The 23,332-nt window shown below is 45.8% G+C and overlaps 1 protein-coding gene across 20 annotated transcripts in view; it reads right to left on the bottom strand.

The window, feature by feature from the left end:
- Window positions 1-23,332, bottom strand: part of ptprfb (protein tyrosine phosphatase receptor type Fb) — a 177,321-nt gene that overhangs the window by 58,963 nt on the left and 95,026 nt on the right. For 11 of the 20 annotated variants that reach the window (XM_030115535.1, XM_030115543.1, XM_030115533.1 and 8 more), the window contains 7 exons: window positions 18,254-18,442; window positions 16,605-16,622; window positions 14,355-14,465; window positions 6,837-7,106; window positions 5,379-5,960; window positions 5,015-5,148; window positions 4,413-4,557 (listed from right to left, as the gene is read on the bottom strand). In XM_030115535.1, coding sequence (XP_029971395.1) covers window positions 4,413-4,557; window positions 5,015-5,148; window positions 5,379-5,960; window positions 6,837-7,106; window positions 14,355-14,465; window positions 16,605-16,622; window positions 18,254-18,442 — 1,449 coding nt within the window. The remainder of the gene's footprint in view (window positions 1-4,412; window positions 4,558-5,014; window positions 5,149-5,378; window positions 5,961-6,836; window positions 7,107-14,354; window positions 14,466-16,604; window positions 16,623-18,253; window positions 18,443-23,332) is intronic. The other 9 variants (XM_030115536.1, XM_030115534.1, XM_030115540.1 and 6 more) reach the window with 1 other exon arrangement.

Below are 23,332 nucleotides of genomic sequence, written 5' to 3' on the forward strand. Positions count from 1 at the left end.
TTCTTACAAAGCATGCCCATGACGTCTAGCTTTTTTTTTTAATAAGCAGAGCAATGAACAGTGAGCTCAAATATTAATGCCGGAACATTGAAGGCTTAACAGAAGAGATGTGAGCCTCATCAGGTGGTCCCTGATCCACAAGAACGTGGACAGAAACCTACTGACTCCAAACGCCAGGCCTGTTTGAGGCTGACGGGCCGAATTAAAACAATGCTGATGATATGCGGGATGAATCGAGCTCCTAATGATAAGACTGCTGGATCAAAGTGAGGACAGCGCCACAGGAAATCCAAACAAGAAGCAGCAGCAGAGCCGGCTTCAGACGGAGATAATATTATCAATGATAAAGCTCGATACAGAAGTAGAATTCCCATCGTCATAATGGGAGCACACTGTGGTGTGCTGCACTGCTGTTTCAGAGCAGGAAGGTCTCCAGGTTGAATTTGGGGGGATTTTCTAAGTGAAGTTTGCATATTCCGCCTGTGCATGAATTATCTGAGTTTCTTTTTATGGTCCAAAAACATATATTATGACTTAGGACAACATTTTTAAGTGAAAACACTCAACTTTCGCTGTGGTTTGGGGCTCTGTTTAGAGAGATTGATGCTTGGAGACACCAAATATCAATGCCAGTGTTCTCCACGTGTATGTAAGTGTGATTTCATTACAAAAATACTACCACTAGTGGCCCAACATGATCATGTTTTCAGCATTTCTACTGTTTCTATGTAAACACAGAACTTTTCTGGAATGAAAAGGCAAAAACTGAAGCATTTTCACTTGAAACGTGGCATAAACGGGGCCCGGGATGGATCAGAATCATGTTCGTGTGACTCTGGAAAACAGTGCTGCGTCTCACACAGAGCTCACAGCAGGTAAGATCCATCGTATCCTGAAAACAGCCATCTGATCCCAACAGAAAACCCAACTGTCACTTCTTCTTAGACAAGCTCCGGGTGATTACTTTTAAAACAGCATTTTAAAGTAATGATTTTAAAGTGTCTGAAATAATCTTCTTCAAGGAGTTTGTCATTCACATTTCTGCTCTGGTATCTTGCAGGTTCAATCTACTAAAGCACAGTGACAACTGAGTAAATACATAACTTAAAAAATATAAATGAAGCTCAGTCCCATTCATTGCTCTGGCATGAAATAAAGATGCTAAACATTTCAATGCAGCACTTGAAAATGTCACACTTTGCCCACTGCCTGTTCGCCTCGGAGCCTTCCCAAGGCTGGAGCTCATTTCATGCACGCCGTCCCGCCACTGTATGAAATCCAAATTCTTCTCACCTCTGTCGGCAGGAGGCACAAGGACACAGACTCATCAGCACTCTGTCTCAGCCAGCAGAGATGTGCGGCCAGAGGAGGCTTTTCATTCATTTCTGCTGTCAGACCAGGGGGAAGATGTACAAACCACCGCACCGCTGTGTTTTACTGCCTCAGACATCCTGCTACTGACTAGACACGAGTTTTAAAGTTGCACTTAATCGTTGTGGAATATCAACAACACTCAAGAAGTTGTCTACCTGATATAATTGTGGTTATATTTCGGAGTGAAACAGGAGTACGGCGAGGAGATGCCCGGCGCTGATCCCCGGGATTGGTCCTGGGACAATCCGGGCCGACTTTAAAGGATTTCTTTCAGCTAAAATAAAGCCAAGCGAAATCCAAGCCTGCCTTCACCGTGCCCCTCTGTGTTTTGTTCTGCAGATCCTGGTGATGTCTGAGCGGCATGTGAGAGTGAAAGTTACTGTCTGAATGTGCAAACTGGTGTGAATGGACACAATCCAGCTGACACTAATTAACGTTATTTGCACAATTAATTTCAACAGATCATTGCACTCTGATTACAGCCCAAAATTAAACTGCGGCTGGGTTTGTGCGCTTCGCGTCTGCACTCATTTAAAGGTCTTGTGTGGATGAACGAGCTCCGGCACACCGGCACCTTTGAACTGCAGCGAACAGACTCCGTTCTTTCATCACAATGCGACCGTTTCCGTTTGATTACAGAATCAGAGAATACGTTCAAACGCACTGCATCAAATCGGTTTCAGCCTAATACTGACTCTTATCCACAGTACCGATTTGTTCTAAATTCTACGCACAATCAATATCATTGAGAATCATCTTAATGCGATTACACACACTGTGTGATTTTGACCATTCAGAATAGAAATGGACATTTGCAATAATATCTTTATTGTGGTTTAAAATCTGCGTCGTTATATCACACAGGGAAACAGGTTTGCAGGAAATTTTCTGTTTTTTTTCTCTGTTATACACATTAATGCTGAGTAGTTTCCATGCACTTACATCAGGGGTGTAAAACATAAGGCCTGTGGACTAAAACTGGTTCACGAAAGACTCCAATCCGGCCGGTCACACTAGCAAGCAAATTGTTAAGTGAGTTTGTAAAAGCATGCATTTTTTTGCCATATATAATCTTTGTTTTTTTGTTTTTTGTTTTTTTTTTAACCTGTCCTGTCCAGCATGGAAGCAGCAGAATGGAGGTCTGGCTGCTGTTATAAGCCCGACAGACTTGCTCTTCCTGGAGGAGCTTATAAGTATATCAAGCTCCTCTTGTTAACATGCTTTTTTAAATCTATTTTATTTATTTATTTATTTATTTTGAGTACTGATTACTGATATTGCTGGACCTGACAGGGAGACAGAACGTGAAAGAAACAAACAAGTGAACAGACAAGCAAAAAAAGAATAGAAAAAAGGGGGGGTGAAGAGAAGGAAGAGAGTGCAAAGATATGACGGTCTTTAATTAATATCGACACTCCAGATGACCCGCAACTGCACCTGCATAAAGATAAGACAGAGGGCATCCCACTGGCTTTTGTTGGAGAGTATAGCTGGTAGTGAACTGGGGCGTGCAAATTGAGGATCAAGGTATGAAATTACGCCAGAGCATCAGGAGAGACCTATTACAGGTCACCGTTAGTCCACCCACCTCAAGAAAGCAAGGTAACCGAGTCCACATGCAGAATACGAGGAGAGATTAAAGATCAGTGTGATCATGCAAATGTGATAGTGATCATACATATATGACCTCTGACCACTGAGAAGACTACAGCGGCTGCCATCCCAGAGCCCAAATCGAGCCATTCCCCCAGGCAGACGTCCAAACACCGGTCCAGAAGGGGGCAGAGGAAGTCCCTGGCTAGGACCCAATCCTGCCCCCAGCCCCCTAGCCCGCAAAACACGTATAACCATGCATAGTGTCTCTTCACTGCATCAAATTCCTTGTATGAGCACCTGTATAAAAATTATTCTGATACTGATAATGCAACAGACTTGGGAGAATTTTGTTTTTCTGACATTTCAGAGCATTTTGCATCAAAAGGTTTCATTAAAAGTGGGTTTATGTTGAGATTATAGTGATTTTCTGGAGTAATTCCTTGGTTTTTGTGAAAAGAAATAGACATTTTTATCAAACACGGTCTGTAACACAACAACAAAAGTGTCCCGTTCAAATTTAAATGTTATTATGGCAACATTTCACCGCTTCAGCTCCAGCTGTATGCAGCTAACCAAAGTTTCGCACCTCTGTACTTACATGCTGGTAGAATAGCTTGATTCTTTCTTTCATTTACTAACATCCTAAAGGTACAGGAAGCATATATACATAACGCACAAAATAATATTTATTATTGTGTCAGTTAGTGTGCAGCAGCTTCCCCCTGTGATTCAGTGCAGATTAACTTCATGCAGCCAAATTTTGCGATATTCACATTAAGATCAGAGACAGCCGATGTGAACAGGAAACCATGGATTGAAGGATTAATGCTGTTTTGAAGGCTGCTGACCTTTTCTTCTGTACAATCGTTTTCAGTCTGGACATCTAGAAGAAATGAAACGGAGTCTGAACACTCTGTACTGCGAAAGTGCCAACGAGCCATTTGTTTTAAAAACTCTTGAACTGTACATAGGCTCCCTGGTGAGGCGGCGCAAACGTTCTGCCACTGCAGCGAATAAAAAAAAAAAAGAAAAAAAAAACACCAGACCCAGTCAGCGGGCAGAGTGACATTTTTAGTGCTGGCACTGGAAAAGCACATAGTGATATGAGGCAAAACAACACAGCACAGCTAACAAATGTGGGAACACGACACATCAAACGTACCTTTGACACAGGGCCTGCCCTCAGATAGACGGACAGGGGGGGTTAGTGTTGGTGACAGAGGGGACGTGGTGGAAGCGTGAAGCTGACCGGGAAGGCTGCACTGTCAGCAGTTTAGACGCAAACCGACTCCGCATTCAAGTTGCCCACACTCTAATGTAAGCGCTATAAAACTCAACGACTGTCTCCCTTCCTCATCGGGCAAAAATCACTGGTTAATGGATAACAAGGAGATAAGACGGAGGACAGACACGCCGCCATGGAGAGGAGACGCTGTACTTACTGGACTGAGCGGTTCGGGCCTCGATGGGCTGCGTGTAGACACCCAAACCCATTTCAGAGCGGGCCGCCAGGGAGAAGCGGTACAGGGTGTCGGGCTTCAAACCCTCCACGGCGTAGGAGCCCGCTGGGTTGAAGGACACGTGTATCTGGAGGGTCGGACAGAGAAACGGCAGGAAAATTACAATCCGGCAAGATCACAGAGATCTGCCCATGTGTTTGTCTGTGAAATCGGAGAACCAGTCTTCCCCTGAACTGCTGTTCACTCCTCTCCACAACATTTGCCCTCTGGTTTACAAGTCGTGCAGCAGCCCAGCAGAGCTGAATGAAGGTCCGCAGCAGCCGAGAGAACAACTGTGCAGAGAGTCTCCACAGTAAATCTTTCTCATCAGCTGGGGAGCTGACTGCATTACTATAATAACACAGCTGAAGCTCTTCATTCAGAGAAATTGCATCATAAAAAACACGATTTATTCGCCTGCAATCTCATTGCACAATATGACACAGAAGCAGACAAATGCACAGAAAAATGAGGCGAAATGCAACGCGGTGCAGGAGAGAGAGCCGGCCCATCAGATAGTCATAACCTGATGCTGTTATTCTAACCTTGTTGTCGGAGCCGTCCTCCCAGTACAGCAGCTCGTACTTGGTGATGGGGTCCTGGACGGGCCACAGCCACGACAGCACGATGCGGGTGTCCAGCTCAGCTTCAGCCTCGAAGCTTGACGGCTGCGCCGGAACTGAAACAGAAAGATGTGTGTGAAATTAATTATTTTTTCATATTCACAATTTACATGGTTTTAAGTATAAAAAAAATATCATATAAACTTGCTTTTATACCAATATCAGACATTAGTATCAGTCAAAATTTTCATATCTTTGCATCCTTGGACTTGATTCAAACCATGCCTTTAACTTCACGCAGACATTAACCATCAGTTAAAGCCACACGCAGCGGCTGACCGCTCACCTCCCTGCTGAGTCTTGACTTGCAGGATCTCGGAGGGTGGTCCGTCGCCTACAGAAGTGAAGCCCAGCACCCTCAGGCTGTAGGTGATATCAGGCGTCAGGCCGGAGATGGTCGTCAGGCTGCTGTCGTCGGTGTTGTGCTTCTGCCAGGCGCTGAGCGGAGCCGTCATGTCGGAGCTGTAGTACACCCGGTAGCCCCTGATTTGCCCGTTGGGCTCCTCGGGCGGCGCCCACTGGACCAGCATGGTGCTGGCGCTCAGCATGCGCGCCTGGACGTGCAGGGGCGGCGAGGAGGGGGCTTGTTCACCGGTGCGGGTCTCCACCGGGTCGCTGGGAGGCCCGCGGCCAATGTTGTTGACGGCCATGACGCGGAACTCGTACTCGGAGTACGGACTCAGTCCGCCGATGCTGTAGCGCGTCGTGGCCACGCCCTCCACTTCCTGGTAGCCGTTGTCCGACGACTTGGCTTTGTACTGGATCATGTAGTAGGAAACCGGTTCTGGGTTTCCAGAGTCCCACGTGAGAGTCACGCTGGTGGCGGTGGTCTCAGTCACAATGAGCGACGTGGGGGGCTTTGGTAAGGCTGAGGAGGAAGAAGCAAAGCATTAACTTTAGTAATTTGAGAGTAATAGGCTGTGCGACAGAGCAATTCTAAAAGCGTCGACATAATACAGACAAATACGGCTCCTGCAGAGAAAAAGACATGACCGGTCGTGTCATTTCTCATTCTGCAAGTCATTCCGTGCAACTGGCGTTGGAATGATTGTTTCATAAGCTAATTTTTATAGCACTGTCAGATGATATTATTCCAAAATGAATAGAAACGCTTGACTGAAGTCCCAATTTAGTGCATAATAAGTGACCTCAGTGTTACTGACAACAAGAGAAAATTGGGAGAGTTGGTTCCTGTTAAGACGAGAGCAAACAAAACAGAGGGTCTGCAGCGGTGGCCAGCCGGGGCTGCGGCGGTTCTTCTAATGACTGTGACATTCTCACGTATTGATCAGTTGAGTGGAAAGTAGAATCGATATGGACAAAAAACTGTGAAGAAAGGCTGGGGAGAGACGAAAAAGGTGCACAGAGCCAAATTTAAACAGATGCAAGAGTAAACAGATGGACAAGACTTTATCAACAACATCAACTACAAAGGTAGACAGAATTTTATAAAGATCAGTTGAGTCGAACTCATTTTTGTTCAGGGACCGCACTGAGTGGGCAGACCGGTGAAATAGAGCCATAATACCTTTGAAGTTAAACTTTAAAGGTTTTTCTTTGTTGTGGTGCAGAGAATACATTATGATAAAGTCTATATCTTTGTTAATATGAATAATTACAACCACAAAATGTTAACAAATTCAGTGTTTTCTCTGCAAGTTTTACAATTTGCTTGGTGGTTTGGCGGACCAGATTGGAGCCGCTTGCGTTTGTAACCCCAACGAAATGAAAACGGGACTCTCACCTTTGACAGTGACCTGAGCTGTGGCTTCAATCATGCCCAGAGACGAGATGGCCACGCACGTGTAGTTGGCCGACTCGCGGATGTTGGTGACCTCCAGCACGTTGCGTCCCAACGGCATCTCCTCCTCCTTGGTCAGCTCCACCGAGCCCATGGTCCACTTGACGTAGGGCATGGGCGAGCCCACGGCAACGCAGGTGAGGTTGACGCTGCCGCCGGGCATCACCTCCTGATTGGTGGGTGGGATGGAGAATCTCGGCGGCACTCTTCGCACTGAGGGAGCAGAATAAATAAATAAATAAGTACATAAAAATCTAGGATGTGTCACGGTGATTATGGTGGGTTTATTGTGATCTCATGAACAGCTCGGCCCATACAACACCACAAGACTAGCAGCTAACTCAGGAAAGCTAATGGAACAGAGGGCTGATCGCTTTTGTCCAAATGTGCAGACGAGTACAATGGGAATAATAGGACTGTCACAAAATGGCTCTGGAAATTCACAAGAAATCTTTGAGGGGATGTTTTATCCTCTTGCCTACAAAAGGGAATATAATCAAAAATAGCCCAGCTTTTGCTGGAGACTATGTCTGGACCTCTTTTGTCAGGGTGTCAAACGGTGGTGAGAGTTGCATCATTGAGGGACCCTGTGGAGATGCCATTGTTTGATTTCTCCTCCCGCTCGCTCTGCCCGGCTCCTTCTGCTCAGCCTGTCTTTCTCCCTCTCTGTCTTACTCTCTCTCTCGCTCTCTCTCTCTCTCTCTCGCTCTCTTTGTGCAGTTCTGATATGCAGATAGGCTGACATTAAAAAGGGGTTCCCATGGAGACAAGAAGGGCCCGTTGACGTCGCCAGGGACAAGGCAAACACCAATGCGGCGGCTCCGTGCCATCCTGAAAAGCTAGCCTAGAATAAACAGACAGCCAGCATTTACATACCACTTGTTTTCTGTCTAAATAAAGACGCACGAGAAATGCCTTCCATATTTACACTGTTTACATCTCACTCTCTTTTTTTTTTTGGTGACTTTCTTGCAGTCGTGACAAACTTATCCACTTGACATGAGGAGGAAAACTTGACAACACTAAGTGATCATCCATCAGTGTCAGACCTGTTAAATCCATGACATACTGAGCATTACGCTGCTATGCAGCATGTAAAATGGGGGGGGGGGAAAAGAGCTGTGACTTCTTTAACCTTGAAAATGGAAAAAGTGACCCTAAACCAGACATTTACTTCAATGCTGGTCATTTCGGCAACACACTACAGCATGAAAGTCTCTCTGCAGATTTCATAGTTAGTTTACTGTAATACCTTACAACATTTCTTCGGGGGGTTAAAAAAAAAAGGTCTTGACTGTAATTGTTCTTTTCCACTGGTCTACATGAAAATGTATTTTCAAATATGAGTCTCCCTGCACCTTCCCTTTCCCCTCCCCTCCCTCCTCAATCTAATTTGAACCGGAACGTCGTTACAGCCATGCTTGTTATTCCCCTCATTATGTGCTGAAATGGAAAAACACAAAAGCACCTTTTGAGATTCCAGTCAGGAGAGGCTGGTTCTGTGGACCGCACCACAATAAAGGGGGGCCTGGTTCACATTCATCTCAATTTTCCCATCACGATTGAGGTGCATATGCCATTTTAATCAACATCTCTTCAAGTATTTAACTATAGGACTCAGGCCCTGATTACATGACAAGCTAAAACACATTCTTGTGTTTTTATCACAGAAAAGATGCACGTTTAAACGGCCATGTTCTGAAATGGGTGTCCGTTTTCATGTTTACAGTGTCTTTCATACAAATACAGAGACAGATAAAGTAATGACACTTAATGACACTTGTCTAAAACCAATGATGATGATAATCTATTGCACTGATCCCGATGCTGGAGGCCCTTCCTGAAACAAACCCGGCCACATTAATGATCATGAAAAAAAAAAGTCCAACAATAATGATGATTTTACATTTTCACAGTGATTTATCAAAACATGGCTTTGCTCTTCATCAGATTTGAACAGTTCAGAGAGAAGGCACATCGGATGTTTGACGGTTCATGGGAACATGTCTGGTTTTCCATGCAGAGGACTGGTCAGGCTGAGCAGCGTTTCCAGCCTGGGAACGGGACGGGAATGACATTCTCAAGCGCAGCATGCACAGGAGCCGAGGAAGAGATGTGGGGTGGGATAGCAAGTCTGTGTGGAAGGGGGAAGGAGATAAGGCAGGAACTCGGTCCAATTTTCTCATATAAACGACCGAACATCTGATTTCCAGCGTGAGTGATGCGCAACACGCTTTTCTATGAGGAGGCTACTTTGTGAAAGCAGCGCGCCGTATTTCATTCATGCTTGATGGCCACCTGTGTCTTCGTACACTGTAACACTGGAACATTCTCCAAATGCCGCGGTTTTTCACAACAGGCCCGACGAAACAGAAGCGGCTCTAATGTAAAACCATTAAGCTCAAAGTATCTGTTATTCTTTCATGATTCCATAGACTAAACAGTGCTAAGAGCAGTCAGTCAATGGGCCCTGTGTATATTGAACACTTAATGTTGTGAATAATTCATGGCATGCGGTTAAGTTTGGAGAGGTGCTGTGGAACAAAATGACTAGAGGGCAGGTAATTGTTATCGATTCCCTCGAAGCCTCTCTCCTGTTGAGAGCGGCTTGGAGAGATGGGCTCCAGGACTCTATCAAAACCACAAAATAAGCCCTGTCTCCACTCTGCCTGCCTGCTTGCTGGATACCTATAAATTTAACTGCCTTGACAAAGTGCCCAAGGATAGCAAACCTGTTCGGTCAATCAATATCTGGCACAAACTGGCACGGAGTCAGCAGGCTCCCGGGCTTCCTGGCAGCAGCTCTGGGCTACCATGATGGCTGATCATCCCCCCCGTCAGCACACTGCCAGCTTATTCTTAAATATTGTACATGTCAGCTTTTTGCATCGCAGGTTTTTATAGTGCAGGAGGAGAGACTGTTTCCAAAACATTACCTCTGCCTTGGACACTGGCGGTGCCAACTTTCATGAAATGCAAATCAGAGTTCAGTCAGGAAATTTGGTTTTCAAATCTTTCTTATATTTTCTCTTGCATATATAAATCATATAGCGTTTTTGTATTAAACGTGGAGAGAAAATGTTGGTGGACTGTGTTTGGACTCAGTTTGCAGAAACACTTCATAGATGTGTTTGTTTTGGATGAAACAGCCTGCAAGATGATGATTTTGATGTCAAATCACAACCACAGAATATGAACTGGGAGTCACAACGCTCGTCGTTATTGCCCATCTACTTACACATGTGCAGAAGAACTATTTACTCCGGCTCTGATATGCGTGTGCACGAGCAGCGTTTCAGAAAGCTGCGTTTTCCCGTTTTGATGGAGACGAGGGTTTTCAAAAGGTACGTTGGTCCTCAGATAGAGAGTGAAATGAAATTTAATCTATGACTCATAAAAGATTATTCTAAACAATGGGGGAAAAAAATCCAACAATTTGAAAAAAAGAAATAATAGTCCTTCTTCGTCGATAAGCCTTGGAACAGGAAGTTCAGTGTAGCTAATCTGCTTTCCCAGCAGCGCGGCGGCGCTGCATTGACCGGGGGGTGTCCGTCTTCTCATTTGGTTCACATGAGCCGATCACATCCTTCAGTATCTGGGTGGAGGATGCCCATGGTGGCAAAACAGACATAATCCCCTGAGAACAGCTTTGTCAGCTCTGATACCCATGTCCCTCAGTGGGAGAGCAGGGGTGTTGCTGCCTAAATACCTGACAAATCCGGTTGCCACCTGAATACCGGAGTAATCCATCACGCACCTGTGATGTTCCTACAGAGGTGGCTGAGAGTGTGAGGGTGGATTTCAGTGCGGGCCGTTGACGGGGACAATGTGGGTGTGGTCGGGAAGAACGCACGGCAACAAAACAAAGCAGAAATTTGATAATGACTTAAGCCACCAGCTAAGGGACTCCTTTGTCTGGTTTGGCAAGACTAATTGAAACAGGGTTTAGGGAGGGGAGTGGCACGGAGAGGCATGCAGGGACTATTCAGGGCTTCATGCAAAACAAGAGGACAACACAAAATAATGTCACTGCGGAGGATAAAGGACGGCTTTGACTAATATCTGTGCTGTTTGGCGTCTGCTCTCCTGAGGGGCGGAGGGGTGGGTTGGGACAGACGGGGGACGGACGACCTCACCTAACATCGGCCTCAAATTGAGGAGAAGCGACAGAAAGTGAAAATGACCAACCTTCACGCTGATCTGTGTGCGGATGAAGTGATTTGATGGAGGTGAGCGATGGAATGGAAAGATACAAAGTGAAGAGGAAGACAAGACCGTGAAACAGACCAGAGCAAACACGCAGTGGTGGTTAGTGAGGAAATGCAAAGACAAGGAGGGGAACTTACTCTCGACAATACATTGAGTTGCATTTACCATATAGGCAGACAATTAAATTAGGTATTCATGCGCAACATTCATTTATGCAAGGAATTGGGACTTTTTTTGGTGCACAAGATGCTGCATATGTAACTCAATCTCCATAAATATATTCGTAAAACTGACATAAGCTGATTGCCTTGCAAAGTTCCCCTCCTTGACACACAAATATACACACATAACAGCATGGAGACACTTTGGTGAAATAAAAGCCCAGCTGTAGCACTTCATCCTCAGTGAAATATTGACATGTCACATGGATATATGAAAGAGTGCCAGCAGACACAAGCTGACATCCCTCCTCCGTTGTGGGATAAGCGCTTGACAAATGAGCGCTCATGCACAATCACAGCACGCCCGTGATTCTGCTGCCCACATTGATGGAGTCCTCCTTTAGAGGAGGGTCACGGCGAGAGCGACCCGCAGGAGACGGCGCGCACGCAGCCGCACACCTACAAAGATGCAGACGCTCTTAATGGATGAGAGGTGGAAGGACATGAATATATATATATATATATAGATATATATATAGACACACACTCACACACACACATATATATATATATGTATATACACATGCAGACAGAAAGGGAAAAACAATCCACTCATAGACCCCTTCATCCACAAATCCTCCTCCTCCTCCACCTTCAGTCTCGCCCTCCCCGCCCACACAGAAACATGAGGACATCTGTCTCTCTCGTGGCTCTAAAATGTCAAGACGAGGGTGGCGACGGTGATGCTGGAAGCGTGTTTGTGCGCCCGCAGACAGGAATCGGATCAGGTGGCGACAAGAGTGAGGAAGAAGGACAAAAAAAAAAAAAGAAAAAAAAAAGAAGACAGAAACACATTCATGGACACAAAACACCAACCCATAACAAGCACTTTTAATACGAGTCTGACAGCAGTGTGTGTTTGTGTGTGAGTGAGTGTGGGCGGATGTTAGCAGGGTGTTGATGGGGAATAATACCACAGCTCGCTCTTTCATGGCTATCCTTTCATATGTCGCCTTCAAAGAGAACTAACTTTACACAGAGAGGACGGAATTATTTCTTTACAAAGTGCTGAATGATCAAGTGACAGATTTTCATCGTATGTATGCACACATATGCAGGGGGCTGAATCGAAAGCGTTAATTTGAAAATGAACACATAGGAAGTGTGTAAAACGCAGCCGTCTTACCTCTCTGGTTTGTTATGTTTAAGTTTGACAGCAGGGGACTGAAAACACAGCAACCTTCCTCTTTTGTGTCTCAGAATAACAAAGAAAAAAAAAAAAACTAACTCAGAAAACAAGAAAGGAAGAGAGGGATGTCAAAGGTCACTCGTCTCCAGTCCCTCATGTTTTAGAGCCAATCTGTGCGGCCGGTGATAGCACAGCCCCAGGTCTCATCTCCTCCGTCTTGCAGCGGTAACAAAGATGGAGTGAAAACATGGCTCGGCCCTTTGTTCTCCCTCCCAGACAAGTACGCTTTTAAAAGGTTACGCTTGGTTTGATTCCTATCTCTCCGCCGGTGTGGCGGAAAACTTGGTGTTGAGGCCAATGGGTTGACAGCTACCTGGGTGGTGTTACAGCCTCGCCGAGCCTGGGGGCCCCGCTGGCGCCACGCCACACAACTACTGTAATTACCTCTGAAGGGGAGGGGGGGGGGGGGGGGGCAGCGTCTGCACCTGTGACAGACACGTCCTGATTAATAGACAAGACTTACATCCTCTGCGTTTACAGCCCCCCCCCTCCTCTCCCTCCCTCCTCTCCCTCCCTCCGCACTTTGTCAAGGTTTAAGATGTAAACCTTCTGGAGCCTACACTGTTTAATCTGTAAATTTGATTTCTCTGCGGTCCTTGAGGATGATTTCACCGACGATTCCTCTGATCCAGGAGGAGGTTCTGTCTGCTGCGAAAACATTTATCTTGGATTTCAGCCTATGAGGACAGGATTTATAGGAAATATTACCAGCACATATCTGAGAGAGGAAGACTTTAGAGAATCAACTCAATTCAGTTTCAAACCTCCTGAACAGAGATTTTTCTTTCCTTTTTTTTTCTGGGGGGGGGACAGCAGAAGCTAATTTCTTCACTCTACCCTAATGACTGTAAAAGTAAGAAAATGTGCTCATTCATCCATAAAACAGCGTGTATGATACATTTCACTATGCTTTTAACGAAATTGTGAAATGATAGCCGAGCATGTCTCTTTCTTAACACAACACTTTCTATCCCTCCTCCAGCCCCCCCCCCCCCCACCCACACTAACAACTGGAGCAGCGATTCTGTTTCATGTACATCAGACATGGTGGTGTTTACTGCAGGCGCTGACCCAGACGACTCCCTCCCCTATACCGGCTTTTTGCAGGATGGGTACAATTCTGCCCTCGCCCTGCATTAGTCTGCTCACGGAGACACCACAACAAAAACAAACCCTGAAACTCCAGACCCGTCCGTGCCTCCAGCAGCCCTGGGCTGTGCGGGGAGGACGGGGAGGAGGAGGAGGAGGGTGCTGGTGCTGGAATAATGGAGGCTTTCGATACAGTCAAAATGTGAAAGAAAAGAGGCCTGGCATTAATGCCAGCAGAGGAAACGATTTCAATGCAGCTGTTTTCACAGAGGCCGCACCTGGTGGGATCCACGGCCAAACAGGAGGTCGAGATTAGTTCACTTCATTAGTATGGGAGGAATGGATGGGAGAGGATAATGGTGAGAGAATTAGTTGACGGAGAGACACACACACACACAAAAGCAATAGTTGCATAAACGTGGTTAAGGGAAACAACACAACAAGTAGAGGCGTCTCGGGTGTCACTGTTACCAAGAATCTGGAAGATCAGAGCTCTCCTGTTGGCAGAGCTGTGTCGGCAATCGCTGCATCACTCAAGGAGATTTAGCGATCAATAATAAAGGTGTAATTTGCTTTGTCAGGTGAAATAAAGCTGGGAGGCAATTGAAGTGGACGTCAATCAAACACAGCACTCCTAAAAAAAGAGCTCGGATCATTCCACTGGTGCACAGAAGCTCGCCATTTCCCAAAACTTGAGTCAAGAGATGTTAATGATTGACTGACTTAACGATCGGCAGAGACGTTGGACTTTACCTCGTACGTAGAGGTTGGCAGGTGCAGAGTAGCGGGTCCCGGCACTGTTCATGGCGATGCACTCGTATTTCCCCTGGTCCGACTCCTCGCTGTTCTCAATTTGCAGAGCTCCTGCGCAGAGGATTAGCAGATTTAGCCGTCTCGACAGTTGTGGAACAGGAGTTGAAACTACAGCAGATCTTTGTAAGGTCAAATGTTCGAACGTAGCTTGGTGCCCAGACGAGCTTTGTTGGGAAATACAACAAACGTTTAGCAGCTGCAGCACATTTAAGCAAACTGTTAATTGAATATTTGGGCTGAGGAGACTGAAAGAGCGTGACTGAGGGGGAATTATTGACTTGAGCGACATGCCAAAGCCATCATATTTCACCTCTGCCTTCCGCTTATGGAAGCAAATTCAAGTGTTTGTGTCATGGAGGATTATCTCTCTCAGCCAGATGTGAGCGTGAAGTTAACCTGAGCTGCGGAACAACCATGGAACGAAGCGATGGTTTACTGTGTGCTGTTATGTTTCACGTGGTTTGGCTTAATAACTTTTAATTACAACATATGAGTTTGCATGCCTCCAGGCATCCGGAGGAAGTACAATTGGAATGCAACACAAAAAGGCTTTTGTGACTGAGCTGTCATCGGGTAAACAACTGCCAGCGCACGTGTGTTTGCTTCAATCGGTGGTGAGCGCACGTTTAGCTGGGAGGTCATTATCGCCCAGGTTTCACCAAAGGGTGAGGCTCCTCTGCCAGATGGCTCAGCTTAGTATTCACATTTCCAAGTGGCTGTAGTCATCAGGGAGACGGCTAACATGTTGCTGTTTTTTTTCTAAACGGGGGCATAAAAGCCCAAGGAGACCAGTTCTGCTGTGGTGATTCTGACGCTCTGTGTCCACAGCCCTCACGCTATCACTGCTACTGAACGCCTAGCAGAAGTTACTTAGCAGCAGACTTACCCGCACCCTGTGACGTACGCAACAAGACAAAACCACTTCTCTCAGCAGTACGAACGTGTGACACAAGTGAGTGATAACGGCGATCACAGCTCCGGAGCGGCATGGTACCTGTGCACCGCACCGGCGGCGGCCAGCCACCATGCGGCTCGGAGACGACAGAAATACTCAGTGGAAGATGATGTCGGGATACATTTTCCACATCATGCAGCATGAGATGAATGCGACAAACAGGTTCACCACCAACCGTGGGGGACGCGAAGCGGGAGCGAAAACGGGGCGGGGCAGTTACATGCGATAACGCCGCCTCAGATCTGGTGGCAACACGTCCCTCCGAGGCGTTCGCTCGGCTTGCCGAGCTCACCGCTGTCTGATTCAGCACTGACATGCACCTGCATACTAATGGCAGTGTCACCAATCTGTCAATCTGCAGCCCTCCCACGGGAGAAAACACCGAGAGCGCTACGGAGACGCAGAAGGTTGGTGCTACAGCAGTTGTCAGACAGCAACACTATATCCTCCCAATTACCTTCAACGACTCCAACAGTGGCGGATCACCTACGAAGCTCTTCCACTGCTCTCTGGCAGAGGTCACCTTATCGTGCCTGCTGGGGGAATTAAAGATTCGGATAGCCGGGAAACATTGGGCGAACAGTTTTGAAATGTCCGCTGTTTTCCATGCTGCTGAGGGGAAACTGGCACTTTTGAGTCCGAGAGGAAGCAGATCATTTCCATAAAGACAGGCTGAAGCTTCCGCCTTAACAGGCTCAACCAGGTACCCCTGTTTCCGTGCAATGCTGCATAGGCTGTATGCAAATGCAGCCATTTCCATTTACGTGGACGAGGCAGGTGTATCCTCTGGTGGTGATGGTGGCCTTTAGTTTAAAATGCAACTCCTCGCTCCTTTTCTGCTGAAATGCAAGTGCAGAGGCTGAAGCCAAAGGTTGTCTGCATTTTTTTCCCCGCCTGAATCAATGTATATGTGTGTGTGTGTGTGTGTGTTCACTTTTCTGAACAGTACAGAAGGAGCCTTGGAAAAAAAAAAAAAAGCTCATTTACAAGCAAACACCGTGGATCTATCTGTGATTCCTGTGACGTCAGGGTTGGTGAACACTTGCTTGGCGAGGAGCAGACAGCACACACACCATGTCGGGAGGAGATGAAAGAGGGGAAACGTGGAGGACGGTGGGTTGGATGAACCTGGTGATGTGGCGCTGGGGGTGGTGGCGGTGGTGGGGGGGGAATGTGTTGGCGTGGGCGGGGGGAGGGTGACGGTGTTCCCAGACACTTTATTCGCCATTTCTTACCTCTAATTGGTGTACCACCTAGGTGGGAGTAATATCGATGCAAACAAGGTTGAAAGATTAGTTAGTAATCCGCTTGAAACAGGAAGGAAAAAAAAAATACTCAACATGGCTTCTGACGAGCCACAGAAAGTATAGAAAATACTGATAGAGAGAAGAAGCCACTTAAATGCAAAATGACAAAGTTTAGAGCACTTAATGGATGCTGGGAGGCGGGAAGTCTTCGTTTCGGATCCTACATGTCGTCTGTGAAGATTCAAAAAAAGAGTCTCTTTTGTCAAACGCTCCCACTTTTGTATTTACAGCTCCATCTGCATTTAGCCGTGTTTGACAGCAGCCTCACAATAGCATCCATTTTAGGGAGATGCCTTAATTAAGCTTTTCTTTTTTTCATTTAAGATGGCTCCCACTCTGTGTGCAGACAGCAGTTTGCAAAACGGGCAAAGAGAAATTAAAGGAAGTCGCACGCAGCTAATGGAGAGTGACGGACAGCAACAAGTGTCGGCGCCGGAGGTATTCGTCTGAAAAGGAGTGCGTATCGCTGCGCAGCCAACGATTTCGGATGGGCTGAAAAGATAGAATAAATGTGTCTGCGCGCTCGATAATGAATCCGGCGAGTGTGACGCAATAAGTGGGGCCGGGTGTGTTAAACTGTGGCAGCTAATGTGTGTTTTATCTGCGGCATCGGCCCCGTTTCAGGTCTCGTGAAGCAACGTTAATTCTGAGGCGTGATTTCAAAAGACGAGCTGAAGAAGAATTGTTCATCAAATTTTCAGGCGTTTTTCATGTAAGCGAGCAAGAAAACCAATTAAAAGTTTGTTGCCGCACAATTTGTATCCCTGCACTGAAAACATTACCAATTACAGGAATACATTAGTATTTAATTTGTGGAGATCTATCTCAGTTGGTTCTTAAAACACGAGGTAACCTGAACTCATTTAGCTTTCTGGGATTTTTAAGGAGTATTTCTCGTCTTTACTTGTTGTGCCCTCAGACTTGCAGACTGGCCCTGACTTTCTATTCGCTCGTCTCTCGATGACGAAGGATATAAGATCATCCAAAGTCACTCAGATTTACCAAGAAGTGAAAGACTGAACCTCCTCAAAAGTCACTAATCTTTACACCTCGTACTTTCTGAAGAAACGCAGTTTATTTATCAGCCGGCCTGCTGCTGAGAAGAAGAAATAACCTCATTGATTTCTGTTTTTATTTTCTCTCTTTCAGATTTCACATAGGGCTGAACGTTCGCTGCTCCGTCATCGGCTGGCCTCATCGTGACCCAGCTGTGTGCTGGAGAAGGGATTAAACTTTATTTCAATGTCTCTTTACTTTAAAAGGCTGCAAAGCTCAAGCATCGGCGTCAGGAAGAGCGGGAATAACTTTAATTTCTCTGTTAGCTCGCGGTTGCTACGCTGTGATGAAAACTGAAACTGGGAGCGAAGTGAGGCGAAGCTGACAGTGACGGGCCGACTGGAACCTTTCACGTCCTCTGTGATGACTGAATACTTGAAATCAAACACGACAACAAAGGCCTCTTGTTCCTGCGGTATCCCGGAGTCGAGCATGACGCACGCCTGTAGGTATGTGGTGACTTTTTGAACCGTGCGCCGCAAGGTCTCCAAAAGACGGAATCAGACGGGGTGGAAGCGCACCTGAGCGGAGCTGCTTGATGCGCCCGTTGCTGCTGCCGATGTCCACGGGCAGCATGTCCTTGAACCAGGAGATCTCCGGGTCCGGGTTCCCGCTGGCGGCGCACAGCATGGTGGCCGTCCTGGTCTTCTCCACCACCTTCAGCTGCGGGCCCATGTCGATGGTGGGGAAGCCGGGGGGAATCTGGTTCTCTGAAAAAAGTTGTAAAAGAAGGTAGGATGTTTAAGCGTGGCTGCAAAACACGCAAAGGTAAACAAGAAGACATATTTACAAAAAAAAAAAAAAAAAAAGAAAAAAGAAAAAAAAGAAAAAGAAAAAAGAATTCTGACAGAGCAGGCTTTCAATCGCAGTGAGAGGAGCTGAGTGCATCAAAGCTGTTGAGCTGGGAAGGACAGAGGAGAGGATGAAAGGGAGCAAATACGTTTCAGGTGCTACGGGCCAAACAGTAATCAGCACGCACGCACGCACACACACACACACACACACACACACACACACACACACACACACACACACGTACACACATAAACACACACACACACACTCAAATTAGTGCAAGAGCAGAAGATACTAGTAGGAAGAGTAGCTGTGGCCCTGATTTGGATTCAGCAGGGGGGAAAAAAGAACCTTGTTTGTGATTGATTATCATAGCGGGCTTATTACTCGGCACAGGGCGCCTCAGGTTTAGACAGAAGAAAGATAGTTGCAATCTGCCTCTGGGTAGCCATGCATAGATGAGCCGCCTTAGGCTTAGCAAACTAAACAAACCTATTTGAATAATCCAACTCATCATAATGAATGGAGCGGCATATCCATGACAACACATAAAAAGTATAATCCTCAAAGCAAAAATTTGGGATCACAAAGTAAAAAGGTTGTCTGGAATTTCCACTGACATCCCATAATGACATGAGCTAAACGTGGCCGGTGGCCTCAGACCCATCGCGGCGTGCAGCGTCTGCCTCTGATAGTAAACAGCATGCATTGTTTTATTTAATGTGCAAATCGTGGAGTCTAGACATCAGGGCTGACAGGGCTTTTATCTTTTTGGTTTGAAATTGACAGCCGGCATCCATTTCTGCTCCGTCTGACTCTGCAGTTGTGCTCCTGCGTGACACTCGAGGTTTTAGAAAAAGCTACCAGAGAAAACACATTTCCTTACCGTGTTTATTATCAACAGCACAGATTCAATCCATGCAGAGCTGTTGTGGTAAATGACATTTCAAGGCTGCATTTGGCAAAACAAATGACAGCAGCGTTACTAAATGTTGCTACAACCCCCAACCTCCTGCTCATCATAAATTTTAATTTAACCTCTGGACAGTGGTAATAAAGAGGAACCGTAATAGCCCTTGAGAGGTCTTATTATCAGCTTGCTCTCGAACCGATGATCTCTTTTATCTCCCTTCTCACATGCAGATGTATCATGGAGGTTGGGGGGGGGGCAAAATGTTAAGATGAAATAAGTGCTAATGATTGTAACTCCTGCCTTCGGTTCACCACGACTGGAAGTGCAGACTGTTGGAAAATAAGTGCAGAATAGCGTCTCCACAGGGAAGAGATGAAGTGATGGGAGGATTCTGATGAAAAGACATCCAGAATGGAAGCAGTGTATTAATCTATCTATTCTTTGATAAGACTAACTGGCATTATATTATAAACTATGTGTCACTTTCTTAATTTTAATGCATTTATTATGTCTTTTCCTGTTTATTCTGTCATGTTCTTGAGAAACTAGAAGTCTTCATGCATTTACATGACACTGAGAAATAAATCATTACATTAGTCCGACTATATCTGGACTTAAAAAGTACTCCTAAACGTGTTAAATCGATTGACTGAACACCCAGATAATGAGATTGAAAGTCGATGTACTCTGACATTCATACAGAGGAGTCGGACTGGAACCAGATGATTTCTGACCAGATGATTGATTTTAGGGCAAAACAACCTGAGGACTGATAACTGTAAACATGGTGAAAACTGGTGGAAAACCAGAGAAGAGTGAGTGCTTTTTTTATGTTGAGTAAACATCCAGTAAATTGACTGCACTCCTGTGAAATGAAAAAAACAATAAAAATTGGGCGAACTGAGCTCCAAGCTGAGCTGCACATGTGAAAACAAGGAAAACATCAAAACCAGCTTCAACACACGTTGCGTGAATTCAGCGAAAATGACCTTCTGTTGCCTCTCAGTGTAAGAGCCTCCAGGCCCTCGGGGTCACAGGAGTCAACGGATCAGGACTTTCTTCGGTTTTACCCTCCTCGGTCGGCTCGTCCGGCTCGAAAATCCATATGTAAACTTATATGTCCCGAGCATGAAAGGCAGCATGGCTGCTGTTTCTCGCTCTGATCCTCAGCAGAGCAGTTGTTCTACTTTTCGGCCCTGTGTTTGGCCCGTGGCCCGGATCGTCTCATATTCAGATGTAGCTGACAGATCTTGGCTCGGCCTCTTATCACTGCGGCGAGGCGCACTTCCTGTCTGAAGATACGGAATTAGTTTTCAGACATCCCAACCGATACCTCCACAAAAAGAGGATACGGTGATAAAGCAGACTCTGGAATAATGCGCCACAGTTTGTCATTGTCTGAATAATGGCGACGGCGTTTGTTATTGGCCTTGTGTACTTCTGCGGTTTGCGGCGTCTGACCTTCAAAGAGCAGAAGAAGGGCGAAGACGGAGCGCGGCGAGGACAAAGACGCGAACAGAGCAAGAGGAGAAACTCACCAGATTACATAATGGCGAAGCAACATTAATTTTCTCAATAAGGGTTTATTTAGAGGACGATGTTAAAAAGCAGCAGCTTGCAGTTAAAAAAAATAGCAAAAAAAAAAAAAAAAAGAAAAAGAAAGTCTATTTAGAAGGAAATCAAAGGAAACTATATAATCCTGCCTCACCTTGAGGGGGCTGTGTTTAGTTTTATAATCTCGCCGTGGCCATGTGTGATGCTCTTGGACAAACAACCAACCAACAGACACTTTTCCGATACAAGAAAAAAACCAAAAACGATGCTTTTTCAATTGAAGCGTGTAAACAGAGCGCCGTACTGCTGAAACAGTGAAAATGAGAGGAGAATATGTGGCTCTGGTGGGTGTAATCAAACGGTGGCCTGTGTTTGTGGATTCATTCAGATATTCAATCGCTGATCAATTTGTTTACCAGTTTTATTGCCAAGGGCCGATTTTCTGTTCAATCAAGTAGCGCGCACAACAAAAACTGTTCATGAAAGTCGATCCCCCCGCCCGCCGCCGAGCCTCAGTGTTCAAGCGTCATGCTGTTTGTACATGTAACACATGACTGAGCTCCCAAAAATCAGTCAATCTCCAGCCAGAAGACTGTGTGGCGTCTCTCTGCACAGAAGATACCGATCGATTCAATGAGACATGACACTGTACTGTCAATTACATCTCGCCAGTTACCCCGGGGGCCGTGCAGGACGGGGAAGCCCGTCACACCTTATTCTGGAGTGAGGCTTGATTCATTTCTGAGAAATGTACCCACGGCAGCATTAAACTTCGTCCACAGACGGAAATGGTGTTTCTTCAGCGGCTGCTCAGTGAGGAAACCATCATATCTGCACACCATATTTCCACCCATCATGTATTGCAGCCTATAGAATATTTATGATTAACATTATTGGCATATGTTCCTGGGCTGTGAAAAATGCAAACGGCTGGTAAAACGGGGTGACAGACCCCAAAGGAGTTATTACACGACTCAGCGGCTCCGTCATATTGCGAAGCACAAACAGGGAATAATTTAGAATCTACAGCAAAGCCCATACATTAATTTACCCCCGTGACTTCTGCTTGACGCTTTCACTGCAGGTGAAGCGGTATTACTTCTGCACACACTCTTTTTTTCTCCAAATATGAGTTTGAGAAGCATGAAGTTCAACGTGTATCCGTTTCTGGATGGAAGGCTAATCAGGCTGCACGTGTTGCACAGGTTTTACGTGTTAAGGAGGTTGAGCTTTGCTCATCTTAAGTGTTCCTTTCTTCCACGGTTTGCACTGCCACCGAAGCGAGAAATGCTCAAGCTTAGCAGCTCTGGTGTCTGTGGAGGTGGGAAAACAAAACTGTCCCTCTGTGTGATGTGAATGCTTCAAACTTTAAACAGTTACAAGCACACGAAATGAAAAGTGGAGCTGCACGGTACCTCCGAACCCTTATTTCAAGATGTTAAATATGTGTATTGAAAAGACTGACTGTGATAAATTGTGTTTCCAGGCACCGTGCATGAAAGTGAAATGCAATTATTGCTTTAAATACAAAAAAATGGTTTCATTATGCCATTTTAAAATGTAATAGGTGAATCGTGCCCCACAGTGAGCTGGGATCGGCTCCAGCGCTACGTGACTCTGTACAGGATACAGCACTACAGAAGATGAATGAATGAAAATGAATGTTATCGATTGATAGAGCTGAGTATTTCATACCTGGTGAAGGAAGGCAGGAAAAACACATGCAAGTCATAATTTAGGCATGAGAGAAAGAGAACTGTTTTATGAAAATAATGTAAAGTTTCACTGACACAACATTTTCAAGTGAAAATACAGTCAACAACCCGACTTGTCTGTCCATAAGGATGTCCGTGTACTACGACTGCTAACGTCTAGAGTGCATTGTTCTCTGCTCGCATGTGTGTGTGTGGTGGCACTACAAAAACAAGCAACAGCGCCCACTATTGGCCCGACATAAAAACTACATCTTTTCCCGTGTTTTTGAAACGAAAACGTAAAAACGATGCGCTCTCACTTGAAACGCGGTCGTGTGAACCGGTCATCGAAAATATAAAACATCTCGATTCTGAAAACGCTGCTTGTTCATCTCATGCTGTTCAAACCCAAATTAAACTCTGATCGAAGGACAAATCCCAGAGTCAGGCTGTAAAAAGGTGAAGCTGGAAGACCGCCCAGCTCTATGTCGCCTTGACATTTTGGCAAAAATAAATTCTAATTGGTACTTGGTTCCATACGCTTATCACAGATCATGTCGGGCCACTGGATAAGATTTGAGCCCCGTCTTTGTATTTACTCCCGCAACTCCTGCGGCTGGCCGTGTCTGCCAACTTGTCATCCC

The sequence above is a fragment of the Salarias fasciatus genome, chromosome 18, assembly GCF_902148845.1.
Source record: "Salarias fasciatus chromosome 18, fSalaFa1.1, whole genome shotgun sequence".
Lineage (NCBI taxonomy): Eukaryota > Metazoa > Chordata > Actinopteri > Blenniiformes > Blenniidae > Salarias > Salarias fasciatus.